Below are 26,545 nucleotides of genomic sequence, written 5' to 3' on the forward strand. Positions count from 1 at the left end.
GAGGGGTTTCCATTCATAAATTCATACCAAGACTGGAAATTTCTAATTCAATGATGATATTAATTTTCATAATCAAGTAGTACTACCCGTATGCTATTCTTTCGACATCGTATGTAGTTCCAAGTTCTTACTAGTATTTAGTCTCGCGGCTTACACTTGCCGAGAGCCGCGTCGGCACCGGCCGATCGGGCGGGTCAAGTTGAAATTTTAAAGCCGAGTTGAATCGGCATTGCGAAGTCCGGGGTTCGCATTTTCATTTTCAATTTCTAATTTCAGTTGCATTTCATTTTGGATACCCAGCATAAATTCAAGCGCTGCTTTCTGATTTTTGCAATCTTCACGGGCTCTCGGTAAGTGGATTATGTTTCCCTCCATCCAGATTGATTGCTCGTTACGCAAATAAAGGCCCGATGGCGTGACAGGACCTAATCCAACTTCCCCAGATCAAACAATCCTGAAGAAAAAGCTCGGCCGAGAGAGTTCCAGCCACGTCGAAAAAATACGGACATCGAATTTAACTTGATATCTTGTTCCATATATACCAACCCTTGTGACAACAGCGCTATTCACATCATGTCTACTAAGGATACTGCTTCCAGGAGCGTTGCTGTAATCGGTGCCGGCCCCTCGGGCGCCATTGCAGTAGATGCCCTGGCGCAGGAGAAGGCATTTCACACCATCCGTGTCTTTGAACGCCAGGAAAAAGCGGGTGGATGTTGGTTTGTGACCATCGCAAATGTATCTCGATTCAAAACTACTGCTAATCACCTTCACAGGGTTTCAAGAGATGAGCCACCACCACGAGTGGTTGATTTCGAAGGATTAGCTGCGCGTACAGCCGATGCGCCACTGGATATTCCCAGCAGCTTACCTTGTCGAACACCGGCAAGCTCTCAAGATCGCTTCACGGACTCGCCTGTCTATCCTGGACTTGAAACGAATGTGGACGCAGGTGTCATGTCGTATTCCCAGGAACCTATTCCAACTATTCGATCACAGTGGTCTATTGATCGTCATGGCCCTCAAACCCCGTTCCGTCACCACTCGGTGATTCGGGGGTATGTTGAGGACCTGTTTACTACAAAGGGCCACCACGGCTTGGTTCAATACAACACCACCGTCGAGCAAGCGGTAAAGGAGCCCAGTACCCAAAAATGGATCCTCACTATTCGCCGAAGGGAACTGCATGATGGTACCCCATCTGATTATTGGTGGACGGAGCAGTTTGATGCCGTCGTCGTGGCATCTGGTCATTATGCAGTGCCGTATATTCCTACCATTCCAGGGCTGGAAGAATTCTCAACAAAATATCCCGGCAGTGTCGAACACACGAAGCACTACAGAGGTCCAGAAAAATACCAGGGAAAGGTACTACTATATCATTTCCCTCCTATTGAACGTGTATAAGAGTACCCAATGCTGATATCCCAACAGAAAGTCATTACAGTCGGTGCGTCAGTATCGGCCGCAGACACAGCGGTCAGCCTCATCGATACAGCACAATCACCCATTCACGCCGTCGTTCGCGGTCGATACAACGTATTCTTTGGAGATGATGCTTTCAAACATCCCAAGATCCAGCGACGAGCACCGATCTCTCAAATCAATGCCGAAAGCCGAACTGTTTACTTCGAAGACGGTTCCTCCGAGTCCGACGTGGACAATATCCTCTTCGGAACCGGATTCACATGGACTCTCCCGTTCCTACCACACGTTCCTACGCGGAATAATCGAGTGCCTGATCTTTACCAGCACGTCTTCTACCGCCACGATCCAAGTCTGGCGTTCGTCGGAGCGGTATGGTTTATCCCAATATACCCCATAATATGAACAGAATACTAATTTTCCCTCCAGGTCGGTGCGGGATTAACATTCAAAGTCTTCGAATGGCAAGCAGTCGCTGCTGCCCGCGTTCTCGCCGGCAAGGCGACACTACCCCAAAAGCAGAGCAAGAGAAATGGGAGACGGAGCGCATTGCGCTGAAGGGTGATGGGCCCGCCTTTGCGGTGGTCAATCCGGATTTCAAGGAATATTTTGAAGACCTGCGACTTCTTGCGGGCGAGCCAGGTGAGGGATTGCCTGGGCGGCGTTTACCGGTATTTGATCAGCGGTGGAAAGACGATTTTGACTCTGGACATGAGCGTCGCAAGGAGATGTGGCGACGAGCCAACCGGGCGGCTTCTGGAGTGCTATAGAACCATGTATACTTAGTATATAGAACATGTTGGAACGATTGAAAGCTCTGGAGGGAGAATAACACATACTAGTAAAGAATCAAAGACGTTTCCGAATCAACCTTGGAAGTATTTTCTTGTGATCAACTTGGAACTTGAAGCCAACAACTTCAAGTTAACAGTTCTACAGTCAACATTATACTCAAGTTTCATTTATCATGGATTTGATTATTTTCAGTGGGGGCTTCTCGTTAACAGTTGCCATCTTCAGAGCTTCTGTGCTCCAGTTTCCTAATCAAATACTAGTACTGAGTAGATAAACATTCCATTGAAGTGGGGTACAGTTTACTTGGAATTGCCGATGACCGGCTACACGACGGGCGGTAACTACCAACATCCTCGCCGCCCCTTGCGCTCCCCTGCATCGATTTGTATACCGCCCAGCTTAAACACCGGCACAAATCACCGAGATCGCAGATCAGTATACTAAATGGGCAGTACTCTGTCCTCTGCAGACGTAATCCTCCTCCCCAAAGGCCCGAGGGATGATGATGACCAGTGATGAGTGGAACAAAGGGTAAGCTCAGGTCAGCTCAGGTCAGGGGCAGCAAATGCATCAATAGCGCCTTGGCAGCAAACCCCCCCCACCGCGAACCATTGCGAGGTTAAAAGGTCGCGGATCCCTCAACTCAGCGGGAAATTCGCGGAAATCACCCTCCACGCGCACCCGTGACCCTTTTTCGCATTATCGTGATACTTGAACTCACACGCGACCCTCCTTATACTGCCACACCGGCATGCGCAGAACCGCAGACAGCGAACCCTCTCCGATTTAGGCTCAACTTTAGCCTCCGAATCCGGGGCTGACGAAAGGGTCCAACCCGATCGATCCACGCTAACATCCTCTCCCTTTGTCGGCACTTGCTCTCCTCCCTGCGCTCTCCTCTGCGATATTCGTGACATCTAAAACCCTCAAACGAAATATAATTTCCAAAGTTGCGTCCATTTCAATTCCACCATGGCACCCCCGACTACCGAGAACTATACCCAACCGGCAGAATGCAAATACGCGAGCGAGAACCTTCCCACGATATCCGGCTCGAAATTCTCAACCCTCGTCCCACTATACCAGGAGGATCACAATGGCACTGACATGTCCAAAATCCTTGAATCCTGCTGCCCCACGAGTATCTGGTTCTACGACGATCCCCAGCCGTGCACGGCTGTTTGTACCGCCAGCTCTGGTGCGAAGGCACAAGACGTGCAGTATTGCTTGAATGCGCGGGAAATAAATTATGGTGGAGATGGGAGTACGACGTCGGATGCTGGAGTGAAGAGGCTTCCTGGGAGGAAATTGTGGGCTTTTGTTTTGGTGGGTGGATTGGTTTTTTCGGCGTGGTGAGGATCGGCGGTTGCGATTGTCCACGGGTGTTACTTCTTCGTGTTTATATACATTTTTCTGCCATTTCTTTTTGGCCTTTTTTTTTCTTGAGATACCCAGTTGTTTTTATCTTTATGTTCGAATTATATCACCAATATGGATACTGTCATATTTCTATCTAATCGGAGGAAGGCTTGGCTCGGCTCACTACACTTTTACCTACTAGTACGGCCGACTTGCATGAACTGCGCATGAGATGCGCCGCGCCACATCGGAGATAATCGCCACGCTGAGCTCTCCTCCCCCGCATCTGGATCGTTTAAAAAGCTGTTTGAAATAATTCCACTTGGACCGAGAAAGTGCTCACTTTCCTTTTCACTCTTGGCACTCCCTCTTACCTCGGCATTCACAAACCATTCATCACGATGAAAGACGACCCGAACAGTGTCGTCCACACAACAAACACGAAGAATGGCTCAGAAGATCAAATTTTTCTCGGTGGAAAGTGCGGCCAACGTTTAATACCCCACATCATCGATGAGACGGCTCGTCAAACTCCGGATCTAGAGTGTGTGTCAATTCCACGAAGCAACAGTCCCTGCGATGGGTGGAAGCCCATTAGCTGGTCCAAAATCGCTAATGCCGTCAATTATGCGGCACATATGATCATCATCCAGGCCGGTCAACCAGTACCTGGCACGTTCCCTACTGTGGCCTATATCGGTCTTGAAGACCCACGCTACCTCGCCTTCGTGATCGGTGCTATAAAGGCGGGCTACAAAGCCCTACTCGTGTCACCTCGCAACTCGGTAGAGGCACAACTGAACTTATTTGTTCAGACCGAATGCAATCTGCTATTTCATGAGCACCAGTACGCGCCAATGGTACAGCCCTGGGTGAATGCCAAGCCGGGAATGAAGAGTGTGGCTGTAGCTCCATTTAATGAATGGGTTACCGATGGTGTGACACCAATTCCATACATCAAACCATTTTCAGAGGCAGAGTGGGATCCCCTCGTGGTGCTGCACACTAGTGGCAGTACCGGGCTTCCAAAAGCGGTTGTATTGCGGCAGGGTATGGTCGCGATGTATGATCTTCATCGCTACATACCAGCACGCAACGGCAGCTTGACTTTGCTTCCGACATGGAATGGCTTTTTCAATCCGCGTCATCTGCTTATCATGCCGTTGTTTCATGCCGCAGGTATTATTATGTCGACAGTGTTCGCATTTTATTACAATGATCCGGTCTTGTTTCGGGACCCTTCTCGACCGATAACAGGCGATAATATACTCGAGTGGTTGCGAAACAGCAACCCCGGATGGACTATTATACCACCGGCCATTCTAGATGGAATGTCGCGCTCACAAGAGGCAATAGATGAACTCAAAAAGCTGCATGTCGTGGGGTTTGGAGGAGGTCAGAAGCCCTGTGCGGCACAACTCGGTGCTTTGTATTGAGCTAACACCGAGTATCTTCCCAGGCTCTATCCCCCCCGAAACACCTAACCGACTGGCGAAACACGGTATCAAATTGGTGCATATAATCGCAACTACGGAGTAAGCGAATCGGTCATGATTGATGTCACGCATATTGAATGCTTACGCTTTAATTCCAACAGATGTGCTTTCTTTCCATATTACTCTCAGCCGGATGCCTCCATGTGGGAATGGTTTATTATCCCTACTGACTTAATGGGCATCGAGTGGCGGCCAGCTGGCGAGAATGTATATGAGCAGGTCATAAAGCGCAAGGACAACTCGAAGCACCGGGGACTCCAGAGCTGCTTTTACACCTTTCCCGAACTGGATGAGTTCAGCACTAAAGACCTATACCAGCCACATCCGGCCCTGAAAGATCACTGGAAATACATGGGAAGAGCTGATGATATCATTGTATTCTCCACGGGAGAGAAGCTTAACCCTGTGACCATTGAAATGGCTGTTATGGGCCACCCTGAGGTGATTGGCGCCCAGGTCGTTGGCAGTAAGCAGTTTCACGCCGCACTAATTGTTGAGCCAGCACAACATCCCAAGAGCGAGGAAGAAAAAAAGGTGCTTCTTGATGATGTCTGGCCGACTATTGAGGCTGTCAATTCCGAAACAGTCGCTCATGGTCGTGTGCCTCGCGACTATGTCTTTTTGACGGACCCCAAAAGACCATTTCCTCGTGCAGGTAAAGGTACTATCCAGAGAGCCATGGCTGCAAAGCTATACGCACACGACATCAAAAGTTTCTTCGAGCAGCGCAAAGATGAAATGGCCATTTCAATGGATCTTGACGTCACCTCCCAGCCAGCATTTGCACGGTCACTTCAGCAGTTAGTCCAAAGCGTGTTTAAAGGTGATGAGCTGGGCGCAAACGATGATTTCTTTACCGCGGGGATGGATTCACTGCAAGCGATTCAGCTGTCGCGCACACTGCGGGCAAGTTTCGAGACCGCGGGCATTGAGCTCGGCGAAAAGGAGATAGACTCGAGGACCATCTATAACTATCCATCAGTCACGAAGCTAGCAAACCATACCTTGACTCTAGCTCATGCGAATCTAGGAGAGATTAAGCCAGGTCAAAATCCAAGCTCAGATATCACGGTCGATGAGAAGGTGATGTTCGATGCACTCGTTAAGAAATACATTCGCGACCTTCCAGCTGCAACGCCCAATAAGCCAGTTGCGGCCCAGAAGGGACAAGTGATTATCATCACAGGCACAACTGGAGCACTAGGATCATACCTACTAGACCTTGCCTTGAAATGTCCTCATGTCGGCAAAGTGATCTGCTTCAACCGTGGTGCCGATAGTCGCGAGCGCCAGATCAAGATTACTTCGGCCCGGGGATTGTCGACTGACTTTTCTCGAGCTGAGTTCCTGCAAGCCGACCTCGCTGAGCCAGATTTAGGCCTGGCCCCTGAAGTCAAACATCGACTATCTGATGAGATAGATCGCGTGATTCACAACGCTTGGCCTGTGAACTTCAACATGTCTGTGGGGTCATTTGAGCTGCAAATTCGAGGAGTACGTCACTTGGTTGACTTTAGCGCCAAGGTGGCCAAAAAGGCCGTCCCTATAACTTTTATTTCCACAGCTGGAACTGTTGAAAGGTGGCCGACACCGGAAGTTCCTGTACCCGAGAAGAGTCTACCAGACTGGTCCCTCGCAATGCTGGGTTATGGCCAGTCAAAGCTTGCAAGCAGCATGATTCTCGACCAAGCTACCAGAGAATCAGGTGTGCCGAGCGTTATAGTTCGAGTTGGTCAAATTGCAGGCCCACGCGCGAAAAAAGGCCAATGGAATCCGCAAGAGTGGCTCCCAAGCTTGGTTCGCAGTTCTTTATACCTGGGCCTCCTGCCTGACTCGCTTGGCTCATTCGAAAATGTTGGGTGGGCACCTGTTGAAGATATTGCCAATATGGTGCTGGATATTTCGGGTGTGACTTTTCCTCGACCGGCAGAGGAGGTAAACGGATATTTTCATGCGCTTAATCCGAAACCTACAGACTGGTCTAGTCTTATACCCACTCTGCGTGACTTTTACGGCGAGAGAATCCAAAAGGTTGTCTCATTGGAAGAATGGATTTGTGCACTTGAACAAAGTCAGGTTGATTCTTTGAGCATAGATATCAACCCGGCGGTAAAACTGCTTGATACGTATCGATTGGCAGCGGAGGGTGTCAAGATTGGGACTAAGGGAATTTCCATGTCTACCACGCGTACTGAACTGTACAGTTTGGCGATCCGACAGGCGGAGGCGGTATCGCCCGCATTGATGAGACATTGGTGTGAACAATGGCAATTTTGAAAATATTAGGATTGCGCATAGAGAAAGCCATTTCCAGATTTGCAAAATCTCTTGAGGACAATGACTCTGCGAATATCCTCCTAGGTTGAGTACATACTCTTGATATATCCTTTTCCAGCAGTACGAATTAATATTTGTTAGATTCATACAGCGCACTGTATACTATATGTTAATTCAGTGATTTCCAGTAATCTTATTCTCTTATTAGAATAAAGTTTGGACAATTCAAGTATCTCCGATCTTCTAGTTGTCGCAAATCGGGACCTTGTTGATGTGGGTCCATTTCGTCCCGCGCACCAATCAATGTGGCAGATCATTGTGAATGTAAATGAATCATCATGATCGGACAGAGGTCACTTACATAGAACTACTAAACGTAGCTCTCCTATAAATGGCTCTTAATTTGTTCTTAGAATGAAGAGAGCTAGAATTAGCCCCAAGACAATCTCCCTAGAAAAGGCCCTGTACACCACACTACCAGTAAAACCCACTCACCAACGATAATGGATCACTACAAGACAAAAGAGGATGTCCTCAAAATGGGCATAATCGACCCCGAGCTTGAAGAAGTGGGTGATATCGCCATTTCTTTCTTCACATACACTGACGTTCGATACTACAGGTTCTCAAACATACACCCGCTCCCAAGTTTGACTTTTCGCTTCCAGTTGAGCAGCTGAGAGGAATGGTCGATGCCATGGCGAATAAGCTATATGAGACTTGCCCAACATTCGATACACAGGAAAATGTGATCAATATTTCAATGCGTGACGGATATCAAAGTGAGCTCAATATAATCAAGCCAATCGACTCGTCCTGGGCCAATCCAGTTGTGGTCCTCATATTCGGTGGAGGTTTCATGATGGGATCCAACATCCAATGCACTAACTGGGCCCGTGCAATCGCACACCTATACAAAGCTACGGTCGTACAACTATCCTATCGCCTGGCACCGGAGCAAAAGTTTCCATCTGCGCCGAACGATGTATGGGACACTGTGAAATGGGTAGCTGCCAACCCATCCGCTCTCGATGCGGACCTTTCCAAAGGATTCGTGATTGGTGGCGGATCCGCTGGCGGCAATCTTTCCATCGTCACTGCTCACCGTGCAGCAAGGGAAAAGCTTTCCCCTCCGATCACCGGTGTTTTGACCAGTGTCCCAGTGTGCACGAGTGAAGAAACGCTGCCGGCGAAATACAAAGAGCTGTGGTTATCTCGAGAGCAAAATGCGAATGCTCCTGGAAATCCAGGTCTTGACTCAAAGTCCATTGGAGGGTATGAGGCCTTGTATCAGCAAGACTTTCTGTCTGAAGATTTCACGCCCTTCACCTCCCCACTTCCATGGTCTGGACTGGCTCTTCCTCGAACGTATGTTCAGATCGCTGGATTGGACATTCTTCGCGATGACGGCTTGGTTTATGCAAAGGCCTTAGAAGAAAGCGGTGTTGAGGTCAAGCTTGATGCTTATCCTGGTATGCCACATGGGCATTTTAATATCTGGCCTCACTTGAAGCAGTCGATCAAGTCTCAGGAGGATACTATCTGGCATATCGGATGGCTTTTACGCCAGGAAATATCCAGAAAAAGGGTGACAGAAGTAGTAGCTAGAATGATCTAGGTGGTATGCAATCTCTCTTTTCTCGGAGCATTATCAGAAGGTGAAAATTGAATCCCGAAAATAGACTGCTGTGCTTCATTCCGCATTGTCTTCGCTTGGTGATTGTCTTCGCTTGGTGGCAAACAATCAATAGCAAATGCAATGTAGTAGGAATCTCGTTTTAAGAATAATATGCTTATAAAATGTTCAAGATTGAGGTCGATTCCATGACGAAGTGATTCTATCTTTTGAAAGTAGGCTAGCAACAAGATGGTTAATCAATTAAAAAAAGAACAACGTCCCCAGAATTCCACCATAAATATCCCAAATGCCCTTGAAAGCTCTACACCCCGTTCTTTTCAAAATTTTCAAAATAATATGCATCAATCCAACTCAGAGGGCGGCGATTCAGTCGTATTTTTGGATACATGGCCAGCCAACTCTTGTTGTGATCTTTTGTCGGCCTCAAGTTCGGGGCGTTTAGAAGTGGTGCCATCCAGTTCTCTAAATGGTCTGATTTCTTCAACTTCGACTGGGACCTGCCCAAATTTGGAGTCGATTTGGGTCTTGGAGTTGTTGGATAATTTTGAGCGATGACGGCGACGGAGAAGAAGAAATATGATCGCAGCAACACAGAGTATGCCGCAGACGCCCCCGACAACTCCGCCAGCTATCGCGCCTTTATTCAGACCGTCGTTCGTGTGGTTAGTTGAAGTGGAATTTTTGGAACTAGGATCTTCGAGTGGGTCGAGTCAGTCAGATTCGAAGTACAAAGTCATTCTTACGAATCATGGGAATCGATGGAGGACACAGGGACTGGAAATCGGATATGTCATACAATCAGGAGTCGAGCGTGTTCCGCGTTCGATATTCAGCCTGATGCCGTTGGTCTTGATGTATGCATCTGTGTTGCAGCCAAAAGTTGATTTTCTAATGTCGCGCTCCGCATCTTTGCTAAGGTATCCAATCATTCCTGGCTCGCAGCACAAGAACCCTTCCGCGTACCACAAATCCCAAGTTGAGTTTGCACACACTTTATTGTAAGGCTGTGTGGCCGAGATCAAACATAGCCAGTTCAAGTCGCTTGGAAGTTGGTGAAGCGATAGTTCATGTCCCTTTGGACAACAGACGACGTACTCGTTCGCACCGGCAGTTTGAGTTTCATCTTCATTGCAATGATCGATCCGGCGAATAGAAAAACCGGGCTCAATTATTGTAGACATCACGGTGGGACGGACGAATGCTCATCGAAGGGGTTTTTCGCAGCAGCTTATTCAGATATTGAGAGAAAGTGGATGCGAGGGGGACAGGGCAGCGTCGCGGAGGGAATGTGATACAAAACTCTTGAAAGGAGAGCCGCATGAAATTATGTGCAACTAGACAGGGGTCTTCCAACTGGGCATGCTGGCTGAGAGTTCCAAGGGGAAGTAGGCTATAGGTCTAGCATCGTTTGCAATGTGGATCTTGAAAATGATGTGGACCAGTGATATCGGCATGAAGAGAGTGAATTTCGTACTACTTGCTGGTAAGGGACAAGGCTACGGAGTAGATTGGAGGGGAATGTTGGATTGCGAACCATCTAATTTGCCCAGTTTTCTAATCAAGACTTTCCAATTTGGAATCCTCGATCCGAGTCCATATCTCGCATTGGTCATACACGAGGGTTGGAGTCTGACTTGAAGTTCATTCGATCTAAAGCTACTAGGTCGCGTTGAGCCTCAAATCAAACCCCTTCAGCTCTGTCGATCCAATTCCCACGTCACACAGCCAATCGGAACCTTGATGTGGCTGGTATACGCGGTGAGATCCACGGGTACCAAGAACTTTGACACGATCTTCAGCCTGGTCTGAGTATCGAAATCAAGATCGGGACATCTGCTCCATAAACAGAGAACGTCCAATCAACTTTGGAAGGCTGAACCGCGGGAGAACAGGGCGCTCTTGGAGATTTCAGCTTGAAAATGGACCCAAATTTCGCTTCATATGCCTTTAATATATCCCAAATATTTCGGGTGAGCTTCTTCTGAATTTCCCTGGTTCCAAGGTTTGTTGTAGCCAAGAATGACCAGAGCCCGTCCGATAATCTCGAGTCGGTTGTATGGGAGGTGATGTATGCTGCTTATCGAGATATCTCACTCATGATCACAGAACCCAAGACGTCATGGCAATAAACTAGTGGTAGGCATGGCCGTTTCGGCTGCTGTAGACTGGCTAATATCTATCCACCTGGGCATCAAGCCCCTGGAACCCCCCCACTTCTTCACTACCAGAGTGGAGTGCGTTTCCCCAATTTAGCCGCGCCGGATGGAACATCAACTGTCAAAAGACCCCGCTACTCCACATTATTCCCCATTAATTACACAAAAGAATTGTCACTCGATCGTTCGCCACAATGTAACACGGGGCATCTCCGACCCCGCCTGAAAATATTGTCTTCAAGTTTGTGAGCGTCGTTTCCCCTCAACAACTCCCTGCAACTCTCCAAGCGAAACCCTGCAACCAACCAACAAAACATCAGCACAGCATGAACTCCTTCCAAGACAAAGTCTATGTGGTGACAGGCCTTGGTGGAATCGGCCTCGCCGTCGCAAAGCAGCTTCATGCCCACGGCGCACGCCTCTCACTAGCCGACATCTCCCAGAAAACCCTCACAACCGCAGTACAAGAGATCACCAAAAACACCGGCACCGACGCCGCAAATATCATGACAACGGTCGTGGACATCGGAAGCGCAGCAGCCGTCAACAACTGGATCAATGCAACAGTCTCACACTTCGGCAAGTTGGACGGCGCGGCGAATATGGCCGGGGCAATCGGTAAACAGCATGGCGTTGGCAAATTTGTGGATCAAGAGGACGACGAGTGGGATATGCTGGTTCGGGTGAATCTTTCCGGCATGATGTATTGTTTGCGGGCGGAGCTGCGGGCGATTATGGCATGCGGGCCCGACGACAAGGGAATTGGGAGTATTGTCAATGCGTCGAGTATTCAGGGACTTCGGGGATTTCCGTTGCATGCGGCTTATTCCACGACGAAGCACGGGGTTGTTGGATTGACGAGGTCTGTTGCAAAGGAGGTCGGCCCGGAGATTCGGGTTAATGCGGTTGCACCGTAAGTTTTTTCTGTGTGAATGGACATTGCTGGGGTTATTTGATTGACTTGAGCTGACTTCTTGACTAGTGGTTCGATTCAAACGCCTCTGCTTGACCAGGCGGCCGTTATTCAGGGCGGTCCTGCGGTGCCTCCCTCTGTCATCCCCCGGGTTGGAACGCCCGAGGAAGTTGCTCAGACAGTCGTGTTCCTATTGAGTGATGCGGCATCTTATACTACCGGACAGGTCTATAGTGTGGATGGTGGATGGGACCCATGATTTAGGAGTGATGTGGATTCTGGAGCCAGACGGAGCATTTGAAACTGTTTCCCTCTATTGTATGTATGAATATGAACCGTGTACCACGCAAAATAAGATCATGTGCATGCAATCTAAAGTAAAACAAAGGAAATTTCGATACCCAACGCCGACACTCGTGAGCTCCATGCATCGCTGAAAAAGAACGTTCAATGGAAGTAAGGACTTCTGGTAAAGTCCGCTAGGACCAGATAAATAGCCAAAAGCCTAGAGAAATCAGCCAAGTGGCAGTTAACGGGAGGTTTGACCATGCGCACCTATCAAAATCGTCAGCCAACTGGGAAGGCCGAGTATAGGAGCAGCATTGGCATTGGCAACAGTACTGTTACTCGTAACTTCAGGCCAACCGTCCTGATAATTCAACACATTCCAGCCCAGACGCGCATCCTAGAGAAAGAAGAAAAATGAGCTGATTTTCAAGATAGCAAGAGGGTTCATCAAACCTACCCCATCCTTAAACCCAATACTAGCATTGAGGTAGTGATAATAGAGAATGTCCGGGGACGAGTCATTCCCGGCCAACACACCCAGCCCACCAGGCGCATAAACCACCCCATGATTCGAAGCATAGACAATCGTACCACCACCCTTCAGCAGCGAGTCCCCATCTTTATCAACAAACGGTCCACGAATATCCCGCGACCGCCCAACACGAATATTATATTCATGGCCCCGATCAGGAAACCCACCCCCTTTCTCCGGGTTAAACTTGCAACACTTGCCACGGCTAAACCAAGTATAATAATAACCATCATGATAACTCATCCAAGACCCTTCTTCGGGCCGAATATGCTGATCCGGCATAAAAGTCAACTGAACCGCGTCAGGTTTCTTCGGCGCCTCAATAGAGAGAAGATCATCCGAGAGCGGAATCTGCCAGATATTATGCCAGAAACTGCCATAATTTAGGTACGACTTTCCAGAACTTTGGTCCGTGATAAATGAAGCATCGATGGCATTCGTCTCTGTGAATGGGAATACATCAGATCCCTCTCCAAGCCCCGTCCGAATAACAGCACCGTGATCCTTCCACGGCGACCCGTCTAGCGTGGTGGTGGTCGCGACTCCAATCGCGCTATCGCGGCTCCCGGGACTGCTGAGCGTATAATAGCAATAAAATGTGCCATCTTTGAAGACTGTCGTCGGAGCCCAGGGTCGTGACCGGTTCCCGACGTCAATGATGCTATTCGCGTCTAGCACGGTGCCGATCTGGACCCAGGGTCCGCTGAGATGGTCCGCTTTGAAGATCGGGACATGGTGTCCGCCTTTGAAGAGGTAGTAGTGGTCATCGTGCTGGACGATGTTTGGATCGTGCGCGATAACATTACCGAGGTTTGGCAGTGGAAGACGATCGGTTGTCTCGTAGACTTGCGATAATCCGGAGTTCCATGATCCTTGAGATGCTGGCGCTGCGCCGACACCCCTGATATCGAACAGGGCGGCCCCCAGGACCAAGGCCAGAGTGTACAATTTGTTGCTTAGCATGATGATTTCACTTGTATGTACAGAATTGATTTCTGCCAGAGGGAGGCGATTTAATTGAAAGTTGAGCGCAGATAATGCGATGCGCCAGCGCTTAGTGAGACGGATTGGGAGCTATCAGGTTTCACGGCGCATGCTGGGGTGAGAAGCTGAAAATATTGACAGTCGAATGGATGTCAAAAAGTTCAAGAGATGATGGAAATGGAGGACCTTTAAAGATCATGAGAAAACAATTCCACATGCGCAAGGGCAGCAAGAATAGAAAAAAAAAAGTGCACAGCCCAGGGTCCGCCGATCTAGTCTAAACAAAAGCCAAGCGTTTTAGGCGTGGCCAACAGTGGGTACTTCCGTATACTTTGGCCCCGGGTCTAGCGTATATATAAAAATAAGTAGTTTTTGGGTACTCCTTGCTAGACGCGGGATAGTGAAAGCGCCGAGAGCGGGGAGCCCATAACAGTGTCGGCTGCAAGATACCAACGGGCGATATTAGCAGGCTATCCTTGGATTCCAATAGGTGAATTGGTACACCCTAGTAGATAATCCAATGGAAGATGGCCATCTTGCCCCACCAGTAGAATCTTTTCATCGCTGCCTGGCTGTATAATAGACAGACCCCGCCCCCACAGGCCCCAGGAAATGCCATGTCGCCCTCCACAAGCTCTGCAACTATGACCTGGCTTCTTTGAACATGGATATCGGGCCAACTGATGTATTTTTGTGCCGTCGGCCCGCAAGCACGGGCATAGGGTCCAATCGCTTGGCCCGATGGGGCCATATTTTGGGGGCCTCTAAGCGACCCATCGCTTCGCAAGGCTCGCAAACTAGTTCTAGCCTTGTGCAGCCACTAGCGATGAAAATCGCTTGCATAATCCACGCGAATGTCATAAGTCACAAATTCAGGGTAGAGAAATGTCGGAGCTTTCTCTAGCAGTGATGATCGTGATCTACGACCCTTGCAGGGGGCGACGGGATCGGCACCTTGAGCTCATTGTGGATCGGGGCCGCCCGAATCCTGTAGCAGCTTGGAAGAGCATGTCCATCGCTTGGGCCAAGATTTGTGATGCAATCATTCGCAGTGGCATCCCTGAATCGGTGAACATCAGGGGTTGTGTCACATAAGGTCAAACCCATCAACTCACCAAGGCACGTTACAGTTAATATTCAACACTCCGGTTCCCCCTTTTCGCCAAGAAATCGCTGATATGAGTTGTTATGGTACATTGATGGTATATATACGTGATTGCGCGAGTAGTAGGCAACCTGGTCAATTGCCCAATGCAATCCCCGTGAGATCTTCCCAGTCGAAAACGTCAAGGAACGGATCGAAAGCTCCAGGTGGCTGGAGTGGCCAGTCAGTACGGCTTGAAGTGAAAAGCAGTTGGTTTCAAAGAGCGGAGTGAACTCACTGGTACGACCATGTTGGACGGTGGAAGAATACCGTCAACAAAGTCGGACGGCATCACAGTTGCCATACCTGGTGTTGAAACAAAAGTGGCGACCTGATTATCTTTAAAACTGCCCATTCCGGGATCCCCCAGATGCTCACAGGTAGCATGTCGGGTGAAGAGTGTCTGTGCAAAAGAAAGGACTCGCTCTACGACCTGTTGCTTATAAATGATGGATTGAGCCGGCCAGACCTTCGACTTGACTAGGGCGACGATTGTTGAGAGGAAGAAGTAATCCTTTGCGCCCTTGACAACAAGTAAGAAGCGGCTTTCAAGACATCCGAGAGCTATCTCGACGAGAGATATTAGAGAATCTGGAAGACCTGGTAGTGTATGCAGTGTAAACGTGGGGCTGGAAGGATCGCAGGTGACTAGGAAGTTGACATTAGTTTAGTTCTGCGAGCATCAGCAGGTCATGGGATAGTGCTTACTCTTCTCCTTCGCCAAATACAATAGCTGGCAAATCGAGATATAGGCCTGAACGGTCCACTCCCCTAGCATGCAAAGTGACAATGGCTGTGAGATTTCATAGAGTCTTTTTTGCGTGGTGAGAATCCTCACGGCTGCGTCAAGACGGGAACGGGCCGAGGGTGCAAAGAGCGCTTCCCGGTGCGCCTCGATCGCAAATGGGGTATGGATAGAAAGAAGGCTTTGTGCTATCTTTGTCTCAATCATGGCCTTCCACAGGGTGACCTTGAGTTGGCTGGCATTATCGTTAGATTCCGATATGGACCACACCGGAATCCGCGAAAAGTGTCGACTAAGCTCCCAGTCCAACCGCTGGATTTCCTCGTAGCGGCAGCTGATCCGAGGAGAATGCATGAGTTGGCATGCCTTGAGACGAATGGGAAGCGACCGGTACATGATCGTTGCGAACGAAGAATCGGTGATTTCACCAGGAGGAAGGCCCTGAGGGGCTTCCGTGGTTTCCTCGTGAATATCATCATCATTGATGTTGAGTGCAGGGAGAGTATCGTAGTCTGAACTCTGGATATTCGGAGGCATGCCTCGATCGATAGCGACTTGAAGGTCAAGTTCCACAATGGTCATCCATATCCGCCGGCGCATCTCCTTATTGAAGATAGAGATACGAGCATACTTATTAGGATCACGATGATAACCTGCTAGCATTGCCTGTCTGATGAGAGTACCCGTAGAAAGCCAAGCTTTGCTGCGCTTGGTTCCGAAGTAGTTTCGCGCAACGATCAACAAGATGTATAACCGCAAAGCTGTGATCTCTGGCCGCTTTATTTGCGCATTATCGATCCACTTCTCGGCATGGAGCACCCATTCAACAGCAGTATAGCACTTGAGTGGGGTCGGGCTCTTTCCCTGCAAGCTACCAATATCCGCAAAGTTCCACGCACACGCGAGAACGAGGAGAAGTTGTACCAGAAAAGCGGTAGAAACATTGCTCGGATTATCCATGAGGGCAAAGAATTGGTCGATTTCCCGTAGAAATGACGGGGCATGGAGGATGCGGTGTTGACATTCGATGTATGTTAGATACAAGCCAACGAGCTCGTCAACAACACCACGTGATGGCAAGAGAGCGATTAGTGATGCCGTTGTGGGCTCGGGGAAAGGCGTGTTGAGAGGCACACGTTTCCAAAGTCCCTTCTTGACGCGAACTAAATCGGGGCTGACTTGTGAAAGAATCGGATTCGTCACCCTGATCTCTTCAGCAAAGGGCCTGATATCGGGAAACTATTCACAATTAACACCAATGGCTTTGAAGGCGGGATGCTTTTCCTTTTGCACAAGAAAGATTTAGTGCTTGAACGTACCTGAGCGATGAGATTGGCATAGATGCCCGACCCACTGTAACGCGTCTTCGTCTCGCGGCCCCTCATCATTATACGTGGCGAAAGATCCAATTGATGCGACGGCGACAATGTATCTTCCTCGTCTGCCTCGTCGATGTCTTCACTGTCGATCTGCGACGAGAAATTCACGTCAGGCTCCGGTGCCAATCGTTTTTGTCGTTGCAACAAGCCCGTATTCACATATGGTTCCTGGTTAATTGCGGCCTTGGGTGCGCCGAGAACGGTCTCGAGAAATCCACGCTCTCGCCCCGAGTGCCTCCCCCTTGGATGTGAATGCAAATACGAGTGGTGATGATTATTTAGGTGGTTGTGATGATGCTGAATATGATTCTCAGGCTCATGCTGGTGTGGGCCATCTTGAGGCCTAGTATCCAGCGTAGGGCCGAGGCCGAGGTTGGTCGAAACGAGTGCGTCCGGCCGAGTTGATACCGTCAAAGCCGAGTCTGTGGGTGTCTGAATGGACTGTTCGGGTTCGGGTTGGGGAACGGTGGGCCCTTGATCAGATGGGTTTGAAGCGCCGACTGTGGCAGGAGCTTGCCATAGAAATCCATCTTCATAGACACATTTCCACGGCGTCCTGCCTTTCGAACACCGCGTGCACGTGGGATATTCGCGATCACAGCGTAGCTTACGGCTGCGACAAGGCTGACATGCATTTGTACGCCGTCTGCGCTTCTTTGGCCGCTCGGCTGAGATAGTTCCGAGGCCCTGGGATTCCATGATAGATCTGGAACTGGATCCCTTTCTGTTCAATTGAACATAGGAGGATCGAAAGGATCTACCCTAAATCTCCGGGGGGAATGCAGTTAAGCTGTCCCGCACCCGCGTGTCCGGCAGCAGATGGACCCACTTTTCTCGTGACTGACTCAGCGGGTGACTTCCCAATGCGGAAAGCTCCTCCGATTTCGGGCACGCACTCTTTTACAGTACTAGTCTCAACCATTGTCGCCCAGAAGCTTCTTTTCCTATTTTTACGGCCGTATAATGATTAATTATTTCAAGTTCTCCCGGAGTAAAGAGCCTCAGATCTCCGGATATGATATACTTGCCAAAGGTTTGACCTCAAACCGACACGCGTAACTTGAAATTACCTATGTGATGCCTAAGGGGCATACGAGCAGAGGACATTTGCGGAAATTCACGCCAAACCTCAGAATTCGGATGCACTACTATAAACCTTGATGGTAGATTGGAATCTACTATTCAAGTTGCTGGACCTACAAGCTTTTTCTACTTTTCCGCGTCGTTCGGGTCCGTGGAAGCCACAATACAACACGAGGCGCCACGAACAAATGGAACGGCCCTAACGCCCGATCGGCGACAGCCTTGCCTCGAAAAGCTTGGCCCCCTCGCACTTCCCCTCCATGACGACCAAGACAAATTTCTAGTCCTTCGTTTTATCTTGGAAACAACCCATCGGTATCAGCCTGACTGCTATTTTTTGTATAAGGCGATCCCAAGCTACATTAGGATATCGTAGAACACCCCCCCACCAGCAAAACCACAGATCGCCTCGCCAGGCAATATTGAAGGTTGACCTCATCCACAAGGCCCTCGAAACCATGGCGGATAACGCGAGCATATTATCACGCTCTAGTTCGACATCCTCCACTTCGACTCTGTCGAGGTGGGCCCAAAATGCAGAGTCAGCTGCAGACCCCGACGGTGACATCTTTGTCCGGTGTGTACTTCCTTCGATCACCAGTCCGAGCATTAAGATATTGATCCATTCTCTATCCCAGGCGAATGTGCAAAAGCAGAGAAAATCCTCAGATCATTCTTGTATCCTAAGCAAAAGAAGTCGCAGGATGAGGATACAGAACACGGCATCCCACGCGCAATCCTATCACGCGCAAAGGCAGGCAACCGTCCAAAGAGCTTCCTTTAACGGATCATGCTAACCAATACCTCGCAGGGATTGGCTATATTCACCGCGACAAAAGCAGGAATTGTAGGATCATTTCGTTTCGGATCTGGTCTTATCGTTGTCCGTCTTGAAGACGGCAGCTGGTCCGCCCCGTCAGCAATGTCAACGGGTGGGATTGGATTGGGCACACAGCTAGGCTTCGAAAAGACAGACTTTATTTTCGTGCTGAATAGTGAGAAGGCAATCAAAACCTTCACAAAATCGGGATCAATCACGCTAGGCAAGAATCTTTCTGTCGCACTAGGGCCATACGGACGAAGTGCGGAATTCAGCGGTGTGCTTAGCTCAAAGGGAATGGCTGGTATGTTTGCCTACTCAAAGTCACGAGGTATTTTCGGTGGCAAGTCATTTGAGGGTGGAATCATCGGGGAGCGACCGGAGACGAACAAGAAGATGTATGGTATAACCATATCGGCAAGTGAGCTTTTGAGTGGGAAAGTTGAACCACCACCGGAGGCTGGGCCATTGATGGAGATATTGAAGTCGGAGAAATTTCGGATTCCTGATGAGCAAATGGATGTCTCACCGATGGCATCAACAGAGCAGCTTACCCGCGATAATCACCAGGATGATTCCAAGACTCGTCAAGAGGAGCTTGCCGAGGATGGTCATCAACAAGCTGGACCTCCTGTTGAGTTATGTGCTGAGCCAAAGACTCAATTTATTTCCGAATTACCCGCCGACACACCCGCCGACATGTGCTTTGAGCTACCGGCTGATATGCCCGGTGATTCTTCTAAGAAAATCGGAGAGAACCCAGCCGAGGAGCCTACTACAGTCAATGAATTAGATGCGGGACCTTTCAATGAAGTTTTCGAACTCCCTGCTGGGGTCCCGTTCTTCCTCGACGGGCAACAAGCCGATGATGACATACCAAGCCCCGTCGAACGAGATTCTCTCCAACCGCTTCCTCTGAGGATACAAAAGCGAGGCACCAAGTCCTGAAAGGCCCGGTTTGGGAATTTCATTTTAGATGCGCAGAATCGGCATTATTATAGCCTTGGAATATTGAAATATTCGTTCAATTCGCAGCAGTCAATACACTAATCATCTACATGTAATCAGCCATTGAAAACCTCGTAAATTGTCTCGAGGCTTTTTCTTCCAGACTTAGAACAAAGATCATGGTATAGACAACCTTGGAACTTGAAGAGGATCCATGGAACTGACAAAGAACTTGAACTTCAAGTTGAAATACATATAAACATAAATAGTATCACAAAACAGGAGTAACTTGAAAGTGATTGTTTGCTATATCGTAGTACAGCCCTGGAGTATAACTGACCCAATAATCTTCGTCCCTGCTTTGTTTTGCCGCAGGGTCTTTTAGTTCAAGTTGCTTTTTCACTGTAGCTTCTAACTTGAACTTGAAGGATTCCTTTGTTTTCATGTTTTCTCTTTTAACCTCTCCTATTCACTATATCTCTCTATAATACCTAATACCCCCCCCGACGGAATGCCAGTGATTTGTTACAGTTTATCACCGATCTCAATTAATAGTTTGCCCTGGAAAAATCTCTACTCTGGGACTGTAATCCCTCTCGGCCGTCTGTGATGAATTGTCTCTCCGCTGGCGATGTCTTTTCTGTCTCTGTTTTCTTATTTTAAAGACTAAACTTAAATTTACTAGGTGATTGAGAGTCTAGCTGAATGGATCTCTAGTATAAGTACTGTTACTATCCCTGGTATTGTTCCTAGTATGATACTAGGGATAATACTAGGTATAGACTTGACTAATAAGGATAAAGATAAATGAATGATATTCTTTCTTCGAGAGATTAATGATTATATTTATCTTCTGTCTAGAGGGAGTCTAAGTAATCTATCTTATATACCTAAAGTTTTCTTTTTACCTTCTTCTACTTCTTCTTTTTATTCTCTTTCTCCTTCTCTTTCTTCTCCTCTTCTTTTTCTTTTTTCTTGTTTACTTTATAAATATATATTTAAAGATGTTAATATTAAAGATAAAGATAAAAGCTATACTCCTCTAGACTCTCCCTTAAAATTAGATCCCAATTAAATACTATTTAATTTATTAGCTGATCTTAATCCCCACTTTTTTCTAAATAAGACCCCTTTACTCTAACAATTAAAATAATCCCAATAGAATATCAATGCCTATATCAATATCTATACTAATACTAATACTAATACTAATACTAATACTAATACTAATACTAATACTAATACTAATACTAATACTAATACTAATACTAATACTAATATTAATACTAATGCCAACCTCAATCTTAATTCTGATCGTATCAATACTAGTTTGAGCACTATCTCCACTATCTCTACCTTCTCTTTCTTTCCCGATCACTCTACTATCGATTACTCCTTTGATACTGAAATTACCGAGCCCGATACCACCCAATCCACTTATACTGACTCTGTAGCCAGTCTTTTAACCGAACAATTCCTCCTCGATGCCGGGTATAACGGCCTAAATAATAGTGGTACTACCCAAGCCTTTCAAGATCGGATTGTGTAGGAATTGTTGAACCATGGCCCTTTCACTCTCTATGTGGTATAGGTGGCCCACGTCTACATAGAATTAACGTCCAAATCGAATTTTATTGCAATCCTATCTAATATATCAACGTAGCGGCATAGTATCTATACTAAATAGGGCACTTTCTGGTAACTTTACCAATTCTGCGTCATTTAACGGTAAAATTAATGATTTTGGAGATGGTGGTGGCGATCGGCCGTACTACTTTTTGTATGTGTTGCGGAGCTTCGTTTTAGCAGTTCTCGCGCGTTTTAACACGCTCGTAGCAATACTGTGATTGGCATCCTTAATACTGAGTATCCCATTCTGCGTAGTGGCTTAATCTGATACTTACTTTTTTTGATGTTGTAATGGCGTACATATAGCTGCTATTTTGGTAACAGTATTAGAAGTAATTGTAGTGTGTTCAGCGTTAATCTTAGCATATTGAAATATTCGATCAATATTACGCTGGTGTTTTAGTTAAATACCTGGGATATTAGCATATCTGGCGTAATTTTTCAAGCGTTAGTCTATACTTTCAGAAGGTATAGCTTCAACACTAGAGGATAAGGAAAACTCTGGTAGTGGTTTTTTCCCTATATGTAGCATAATCAGGTATAACTAGATTATTAAATATAGGTATCTTCTTCTCTAGAGCTTTAAAAATTATAGTACTATCAGTCAGATATATCCTATAGACTTATATCCCTAGAAGGATAACTTATTATTTTCCTTCTTAAAATATTAATTTAGTACAAGAAAAGATTTCTTCTTAAGTAGTTAGTAGATATAAGGCAAATAAACTAAGAAAAAAAAGAGTATAATGTCCTAATTAAAGTATTATATAATAAATTCCTCAGTTTATATAATCTATAACTATCAAATAATAATAATCTCTTCTTATCTAGGCAGACTTAATTAATAATATACTTCTAAAAATAATTTAACCATTCAAAAGCAAGATTATCATTAATATATCCATTTTTAGAGACACTAGTTATAGTACCCTCGAGTAATTATTCAGATATATAAACTGATCTTCCTAGAAAGTTAATCCTTTAGAATATAGAGTAGAGGAAGTAAAGAGCTATCTACAGTAATACATTCAAGTACTGTAATATTTTCTAAATACTCTGCCTCGGGCAGATCTGAACGGTATTCTGTACCATTTATAACATTCTGAGGCTTTCCCTTACCAGATTCAAAGCCATATTCATCAAAGTTGTTTACCAAGTACAGCGAAAGGGTTTTAGTAACCCTTGCGAGATTATTATACCACAGTTCAAGAGCTCTAGCTTCTTCAGCACCAATACACTTGACATCCTTAAATTTTTGTCGTACTGGGACAAGATTTTTGTGTAATGGTAACCGTTTTATAAAATGATATACCCACATGTGCGAGACTGGTGATCGAGGTTTTTTTTAGCACACATAACAAGCGATTAGCGTATGCTTCCACCATTACAGGCGTCAATGGCATATAATGACGCTGCATATAGTCAGCCCAATCCTGCAATACACGTTCCTGAGCCTTCGTCAACGCTATATTGGTAGGATCGCGGCAACAAAGTGACGTTCTTCCATATTTGATGCGCCCGTGGAGCACCCATTAAGACACGTCAAATTCACGTGCAATACGCTTGATATTGGGGCGGCTGCGCAAGCCTTGATTACGCGAGATTCGCGAATTTCATCAAATTTAGGCGTAGTGGTGGATGGTGAACGTGCAAAATAGGTGGCATTGCAAAAAGATTCGATATGGACGTTAATTCTGTGGCCAGTACGCTCGGAACGCCACGACTAATAGAGAAGAGGGCACAAGCAGCTCTCTGAGAGCATACAGAGACACTCATTTAGACGTTTATTTACTATTGAGTGATCTAAACTTTATAATTCAAATCTACACCTTTAATAAAATTCTATAGTAAATCGTAGAATAAGGTATAACGTAGAATGATTAGGACATAAAGTAGGTTTGGTAAGCTCATGATAAGATTCAATGCCAGGCTGTTTTGAATCTAACGACAGCTTTGAGAGCCAGATCGGATACATAGCGAGGAATACAAGCAATGGCAAGACAATAAAAGCAGTCGTTTCTCCTGGATAAGAGACAACATGATGAAGACTATATTGACTGGAATACTGCAGAAGGAAGCGGTAACAAAATTTTGAGGTTGCACAACATAAGCATTCAATGTCAGGTACTCTACTCATCGGAGGAAGAAGATTTTTGCGTCACTAAATCACCGGAAATAGGGCTTCTGGTTCCTTACGCAAAGTCCCGACAGAAATCGATCCATGGTCATGGAGTGCCCAGCCACTCCACAAAATTGGAACACAGCCCCAGTCTGGGTCTCCTTCACGGTCCACATGTTCGGCGATTCCATTTCCCCCCCTTGACGTAGCAACAACTAGCATTCGAGTATCCGTATAATCAAATGCCGGGAGCGCTCTCCATCCTCGCATGCGAACAGCTTCGACAGCTACCAGTATCACAATCACAATGGTGATAACTGAAATTACGATTATATAGGCCCGTGATCCGACACGAATGGCTTCGGCATGCACCAACGCTGGCGCGGAAGCTGTCAGTCCACTGACCATTAGCTGGGCAGATGCATAGGCAACGAGTATGTCGTCGACCAAAGATATCACTGCGTTCTCGACCCCTTTCAGAGCAATCTGTGAGTCCGATATTGATCGCTCAGTGGTCGCGTTGTTTGTGACAGAGGTTCGGTAGTCACCAATACTAGCGTTGAAGACGTCCCCAACAGTGGAGCGGTAGAAATTGGTCTGGTCAGCGGAAATAAGCGCTAGTTGACGCATCACTACATGAGTGATATTGCCGTGCGGGTCAATATCCGGGATAGAGTTTTCCGAGTGACCGGAAACCGTCATATTGTGGATAGTGATGTTTCGTTCACTGATGTTGACAGAGACGTTGAACCGTGTCGTAGTAAAGCTCACAGCGCATTGTATCATGTCTAAATTCTTATAATATCTACCCGCCGCAATAGCCAGATATCGCATTGTTGACCACGTGGTAGGGCTATGTGAAACGGCAACTGCAACAATTGCATCAGCTCCAAAACCCACATAATCGGACCATTCTCTGCTGGCGCTGTCTGGGAGATATCCGTAGGCGGCATATACATTGTCTTCGCTTTGCTGGACGATGGCATATTCCGAGCTGCTGTTGTAAATACAGGAGACAGAGGGTGCGAGAGCCATCTCGCTATAGGTATAGTTGATTGCGTGTGGTATATTATGAACAGACTGATCCGTGAGACCGGCACTTGAACCTGCTCCATATGATCGGCCGTGAAAATTGTATCGTGTGTTATCCAGCTTATTGTGATTGCGAATGCTGCTATCAGTCGAAGAAGCTGAATTAGCCGACCCCAGCAGAGACCCAAGAAGGCCTAGGCCAACCGAATATGTGAAGTAGCCCTTAATGTTACGAGCAGACGGCCCCGTCTGATCAATCTGACTTGGGTATTCTTTGACGAGGCTATTGTTAGACCAGTGAGGCAATTGTATTGTGGTGTTTTGGGTGCTCAGGGTATTCACTGGGGTAAGAGCACCAGTCCATACTGCGGTCAGAGCGGTATGCAAATTACCGACCAGGAGAGTCACGACGATCATCCAGAAAGGCAAGCTCCAATTAGCTGTAGAAGTTGAAAGCGCCGACCAGAAGCTAAGCATATTTAGTGACACTGGAGCTCTTTTCAAGTGAATGCGGGTTGCCAGATTGATTAGGCGACAGAGTGCAAAGACCTCGATGGCTGCCAAAGTAGCGGAAATAACCTGGACCGCTGTTTGGACCGAGGACCGGTATTGATTCACAAAGTTGTACATGTTCCCTGGCAAGAGCCATTTGTGGGCATCACTATACAGTAGTAGGATGCTCAGACTCAAAGGAATCAGAAGCAGTATGAACGTGATACTGAATACGAAACGCTCGCCACTGATGCTTGGACTGCCGCATCTTTGCTTCGGGTGGTGACCTTCGGCAACTGTTGTCGGTAAAGAAAAAAGATGTTGATTTTCATCACGGGGATCCATTCGGTCAGATCGTATCTCGACGTGCATATTAAGATTCCACTATCAAGTACTTCAATATGGTAAAATCGGATGCAGAAGTCAGTAATTCGGTTTTTGGGACAAAATTCATGGCCAAATGCAGGGGCAGATCAGCTGACACTTGAAGGTGCAGGTAGGTGCAAGGCACCGGACAACGTTTCAAACTGGGCCAGGGGAATGGGGCTGTGTACAGATGCCAAGAAACTAGGGTATTTGAGTATGTCAAAGTCGGTAATTTTGCCAATCTTTTTGCTATAGTTACTAGGAGGCCAAAATAAGTCATCTATCTCTACTTTCTCACCGCTATGAAGCTAATTTCCTGAGGTGCCGACGTGATGAAGTCCCACTTCTCCTCCAGCCAACGCCTCATTTCAGAATGTCGGAAGTACTGCGTTGCCGTATGCTATGATATTTCTCCTCCTCAACATAATAATGAAGCGCTCCTCAACTCTCTTTGTCCTGCGACTACCTTCAAGGCCTTTCTTTAAGATTGAGCAAGAACTTCCCTCCTACCGGTGATGCACTGAAAGAGTCATAGAGCTCCATATCTTCGTCTTTTGAGGAAGAATCAACCGACGCGTCAAACCTAAAGAAAAAAGGCAGCCAGCAAAACTCGAAGCTCAATTTCTGCCAGGCTATTGCGCCAAGACTCAATTAGCATACGATGACCGGTAAATTTCCAATAGCGAATACACCCACTTGGACCCAATACATTTCCGCGGTCCAACTGAGAAAGGGACTAGCGCTTCCCTTTGTTCGAGTGAACTATCCAGCCATCTTTCCGGAATAAATTCTTCGGGTTCTGGGAAAATCTCCTTGCACCGGTGTATTGTGAGATTTTGGGTTCCAACGTTTGTCTAGAGATGGAAATTTTAGGAACTTGGCATCCGAAAAAGCATATAGGGGAAGTGTCTTTACTCCTCTGGG

The 26,545-nt window shown here is 47.1% G+C and overlaps 10 protein-coding genes across 10 annotated transcripts; 6 read left to right on the forward strand and 4 right to left on the reverse strand.

Moving 5' to 3' along the window:
* Nucleotides 1-573: 573 nt before the first annotated feature.
* Nucleotides 574-2,195, forward strand: N7533_000991 (uncharacterized protein; the record flags this gene model as incomplete). Its single annotated transcript, XM_057097641.1, has 5 exons — nucleotides 574-719; nucleotides 777-1,368; nucleotides 1,435-1,797; nucleotides 1,855-1,921; nucleotides 1,948-2,195. 5 exons carry the CDS (start codon nucleotides 574-576, stop codon nucleotides 2,193-2,195), a joined length of 1,416 nt encoding a protein of 471 aa, XP_056966134.1.
* Nucleotides 2,196-3,192: 997 nt separating this feature from the next.
* N7533_000992 (uncharacterized protein) lies at nucleotides 3,193-3,576 on the forward strand (the record flags this gene model as incomplete). Its single annotated transcript, XM_057097642.1, has 1 exon — nucleotides 3,193-3,576. One exon carries the CDS (start codon nucleotides 3,193-3,195, stop codon nucleotides 3,574-3,576), a length of 384 nt encoding a protein of 127 aa, XP_056966135.1.
* A 404-nt stretch (nucleotides 3,577-3,980) lies between these two features.
* On the forward strand, nucleotides 3,981-7,352 carry N7533_000993 (uncharacterized protein; the record flags this gene model as incomplete). Its single annotated transcript, XM_057097643.1, has 3 exons — nucleotides 3,981-4,974; nucleotides 5,039-5,114; nucleotides 5,177-7,352. The coding sequence occupies 3 exons, from the start codon at nucleotides 3,981-3,983 to the stop codon at nucleotides 7,350-7,352; spliced, it is 3,246 nt and encodes a 1,081-aa protein (XP_056966136.1).
* Nucleotides 7,353-7,855: 503 nt separating this feature from the next.
* Nucleotides 7,856-8,970, forward strand: N7533_000994 (alpha/beta hydrolase; the record flags this gene model as incomplete). Its single annotated transcript, XM_057097644.1, has 2 exons — nucleotides 7,856-7,921; nucleotides 7,975-8,970. 2 exons carry the CDS (start codon nucleotides 7,856-7,858, stop codon nucleotides 8,968-8,970), a joined length of 1,062 nt encoding a protein of 353 aa, XP_056966137.1.
* A 362-nt stretch (nucleotides 8,971-9,332) lies between these two features.
* N7533_000995 (uncharacterized protein) lies at nucleotides 9,333-10,172 on the reverse strand (the record flags this gene model as incomplete). The annotated part of the gene is made up of 2 exons (XM_057097645.1): nucleotides 9,333-9,685; nucleotides 9,788-10,172. 2 exons carry the CDS (start codon nucleotides 10,170-10,172, stop codon nucleotides 9,333-9,335), a joined length of 738 nt encoding a protein of 245 aa, XP_056966138.1.
* A 1,301-nt stretch (nucleotides 10,173-11,473) lies between these two features.
* N7533_000996 (SDR family NAD(P)-dependent oxidoreductase) lies at nucleotides 11,474-12,319 on the forward strand (the record flags this gene model as incomplete). The annotated part of the gene is made up of 2 exons (XM_057097646.1): nucleotides 11,474-12,060; nucleotides 12,130-12,319. The coding sequence occupies 2 exons, from the start codon at nucleotides 11,474-11,476 to the stop codon at nucleotides 12,317-12,319; spliced, it is 777 nt and encodes a 258-aa protein (XP_056966139.1).
* Nucleotides 12,320-12,539: 220 nt separating this feature from the next.
* On the reverse strand, nucleotides 12,540-13,843 carry N7533_000997 (uncharacterized protein; the record flags this gene model as incomplete). The annotated part of the gene is made up of 3 exons (XM_057097647.1): nucleotides 12,540-12,565; nucleotides 12,616-12,745; nucleotides 12,806-13,843. The coding sequence occupies 3 exons, from the start codon at nucleotides 13,841-13,843 to the stop codon at nucleotides 12,540-12,542; spliced, it is 1,194 nt and encodes a 397-aa protein (XP_056966140.1).
* A 1,261-nt stretch (nucleotides 13,844-15,104) lies between these two features.
* N7533_000998 (putative C6 transcription factor) lies at nucleotides 15,105-17,831 on the reverse strand (the record flags this gene model as incomplete). The annotated part of the gene is made up of 4 exons (XM_057097648.1): nucleotides 15,105-15,179; nucleotides 15,247-15,656; nucleotides 15,717-16,992; nucleotides 17,073-17,831. The coding sequence occupies 4 exons, from the start codon at nucleotides 17,829-17,831 to the stop codon at nucleotides 15,105-15,107; spliced, it is 2,520 nt and encodes an 839-aa protein (XP_056966141.1).
* Nucleotides 17,832-18,749: 918 nt separating this feature from the next.
* On the forward strand, nucleotides 18,750-19,983 carry N7533_000999 (lipid-binding SYLF domain-containing protein; the record flags this gene model as incomplete). The annotated part of the gene is made up of 3 exons (XM_057097649.1): nucleotides 18,750-18,792; nucleotides 18,854-18,969; nucleotides 19,027-19,983. 3 exons carry the CDS (start codon nucleotides 18,750-18,752, stop codon nucleotides 19,981-19,983), a joined length of 1,116 nt encoding a protein of 371 aa, XP_056966142.1.
* Nucleotides 19,984-23,773: 3,790 nt separating this feature from the next.
* N7533_001000 (uncharacterized protein) lies at nucleotides 23,774-25,600 on the reverse strand (the record flags this gene model as incomplete). Its single annotated transcript, XM_057097650.1, has 1 exon — nucleotides 23,774-25,600. One exon carries the CDS (start codon nucleotides 25,598-25,600, stop codon nucleotides 23,774-23,776), a length of 1,827 nt encoding a protein of 608 aa, XP_056966143.1.
* Nucleotides 25,601-26,545: the final 945 nt, after the last annotated feature.

Source organism: Penicillium manginii (genome assembly GCF_028828005.1).
Source record: "Penicillium manginii strain IBT 31320 chromosome Unknown utg000001l:1.0-3466041.0:1.0-3467806.0, whole genome shotgun sequence".
NCBI classification, from domain to species: domain Eukaryota; kingdom Fungi; phylum Ascomycota; class Eurotiomycetes; order Eurotiales; family Aspergillaceae; genus Penicillium; species Penicillium manginii.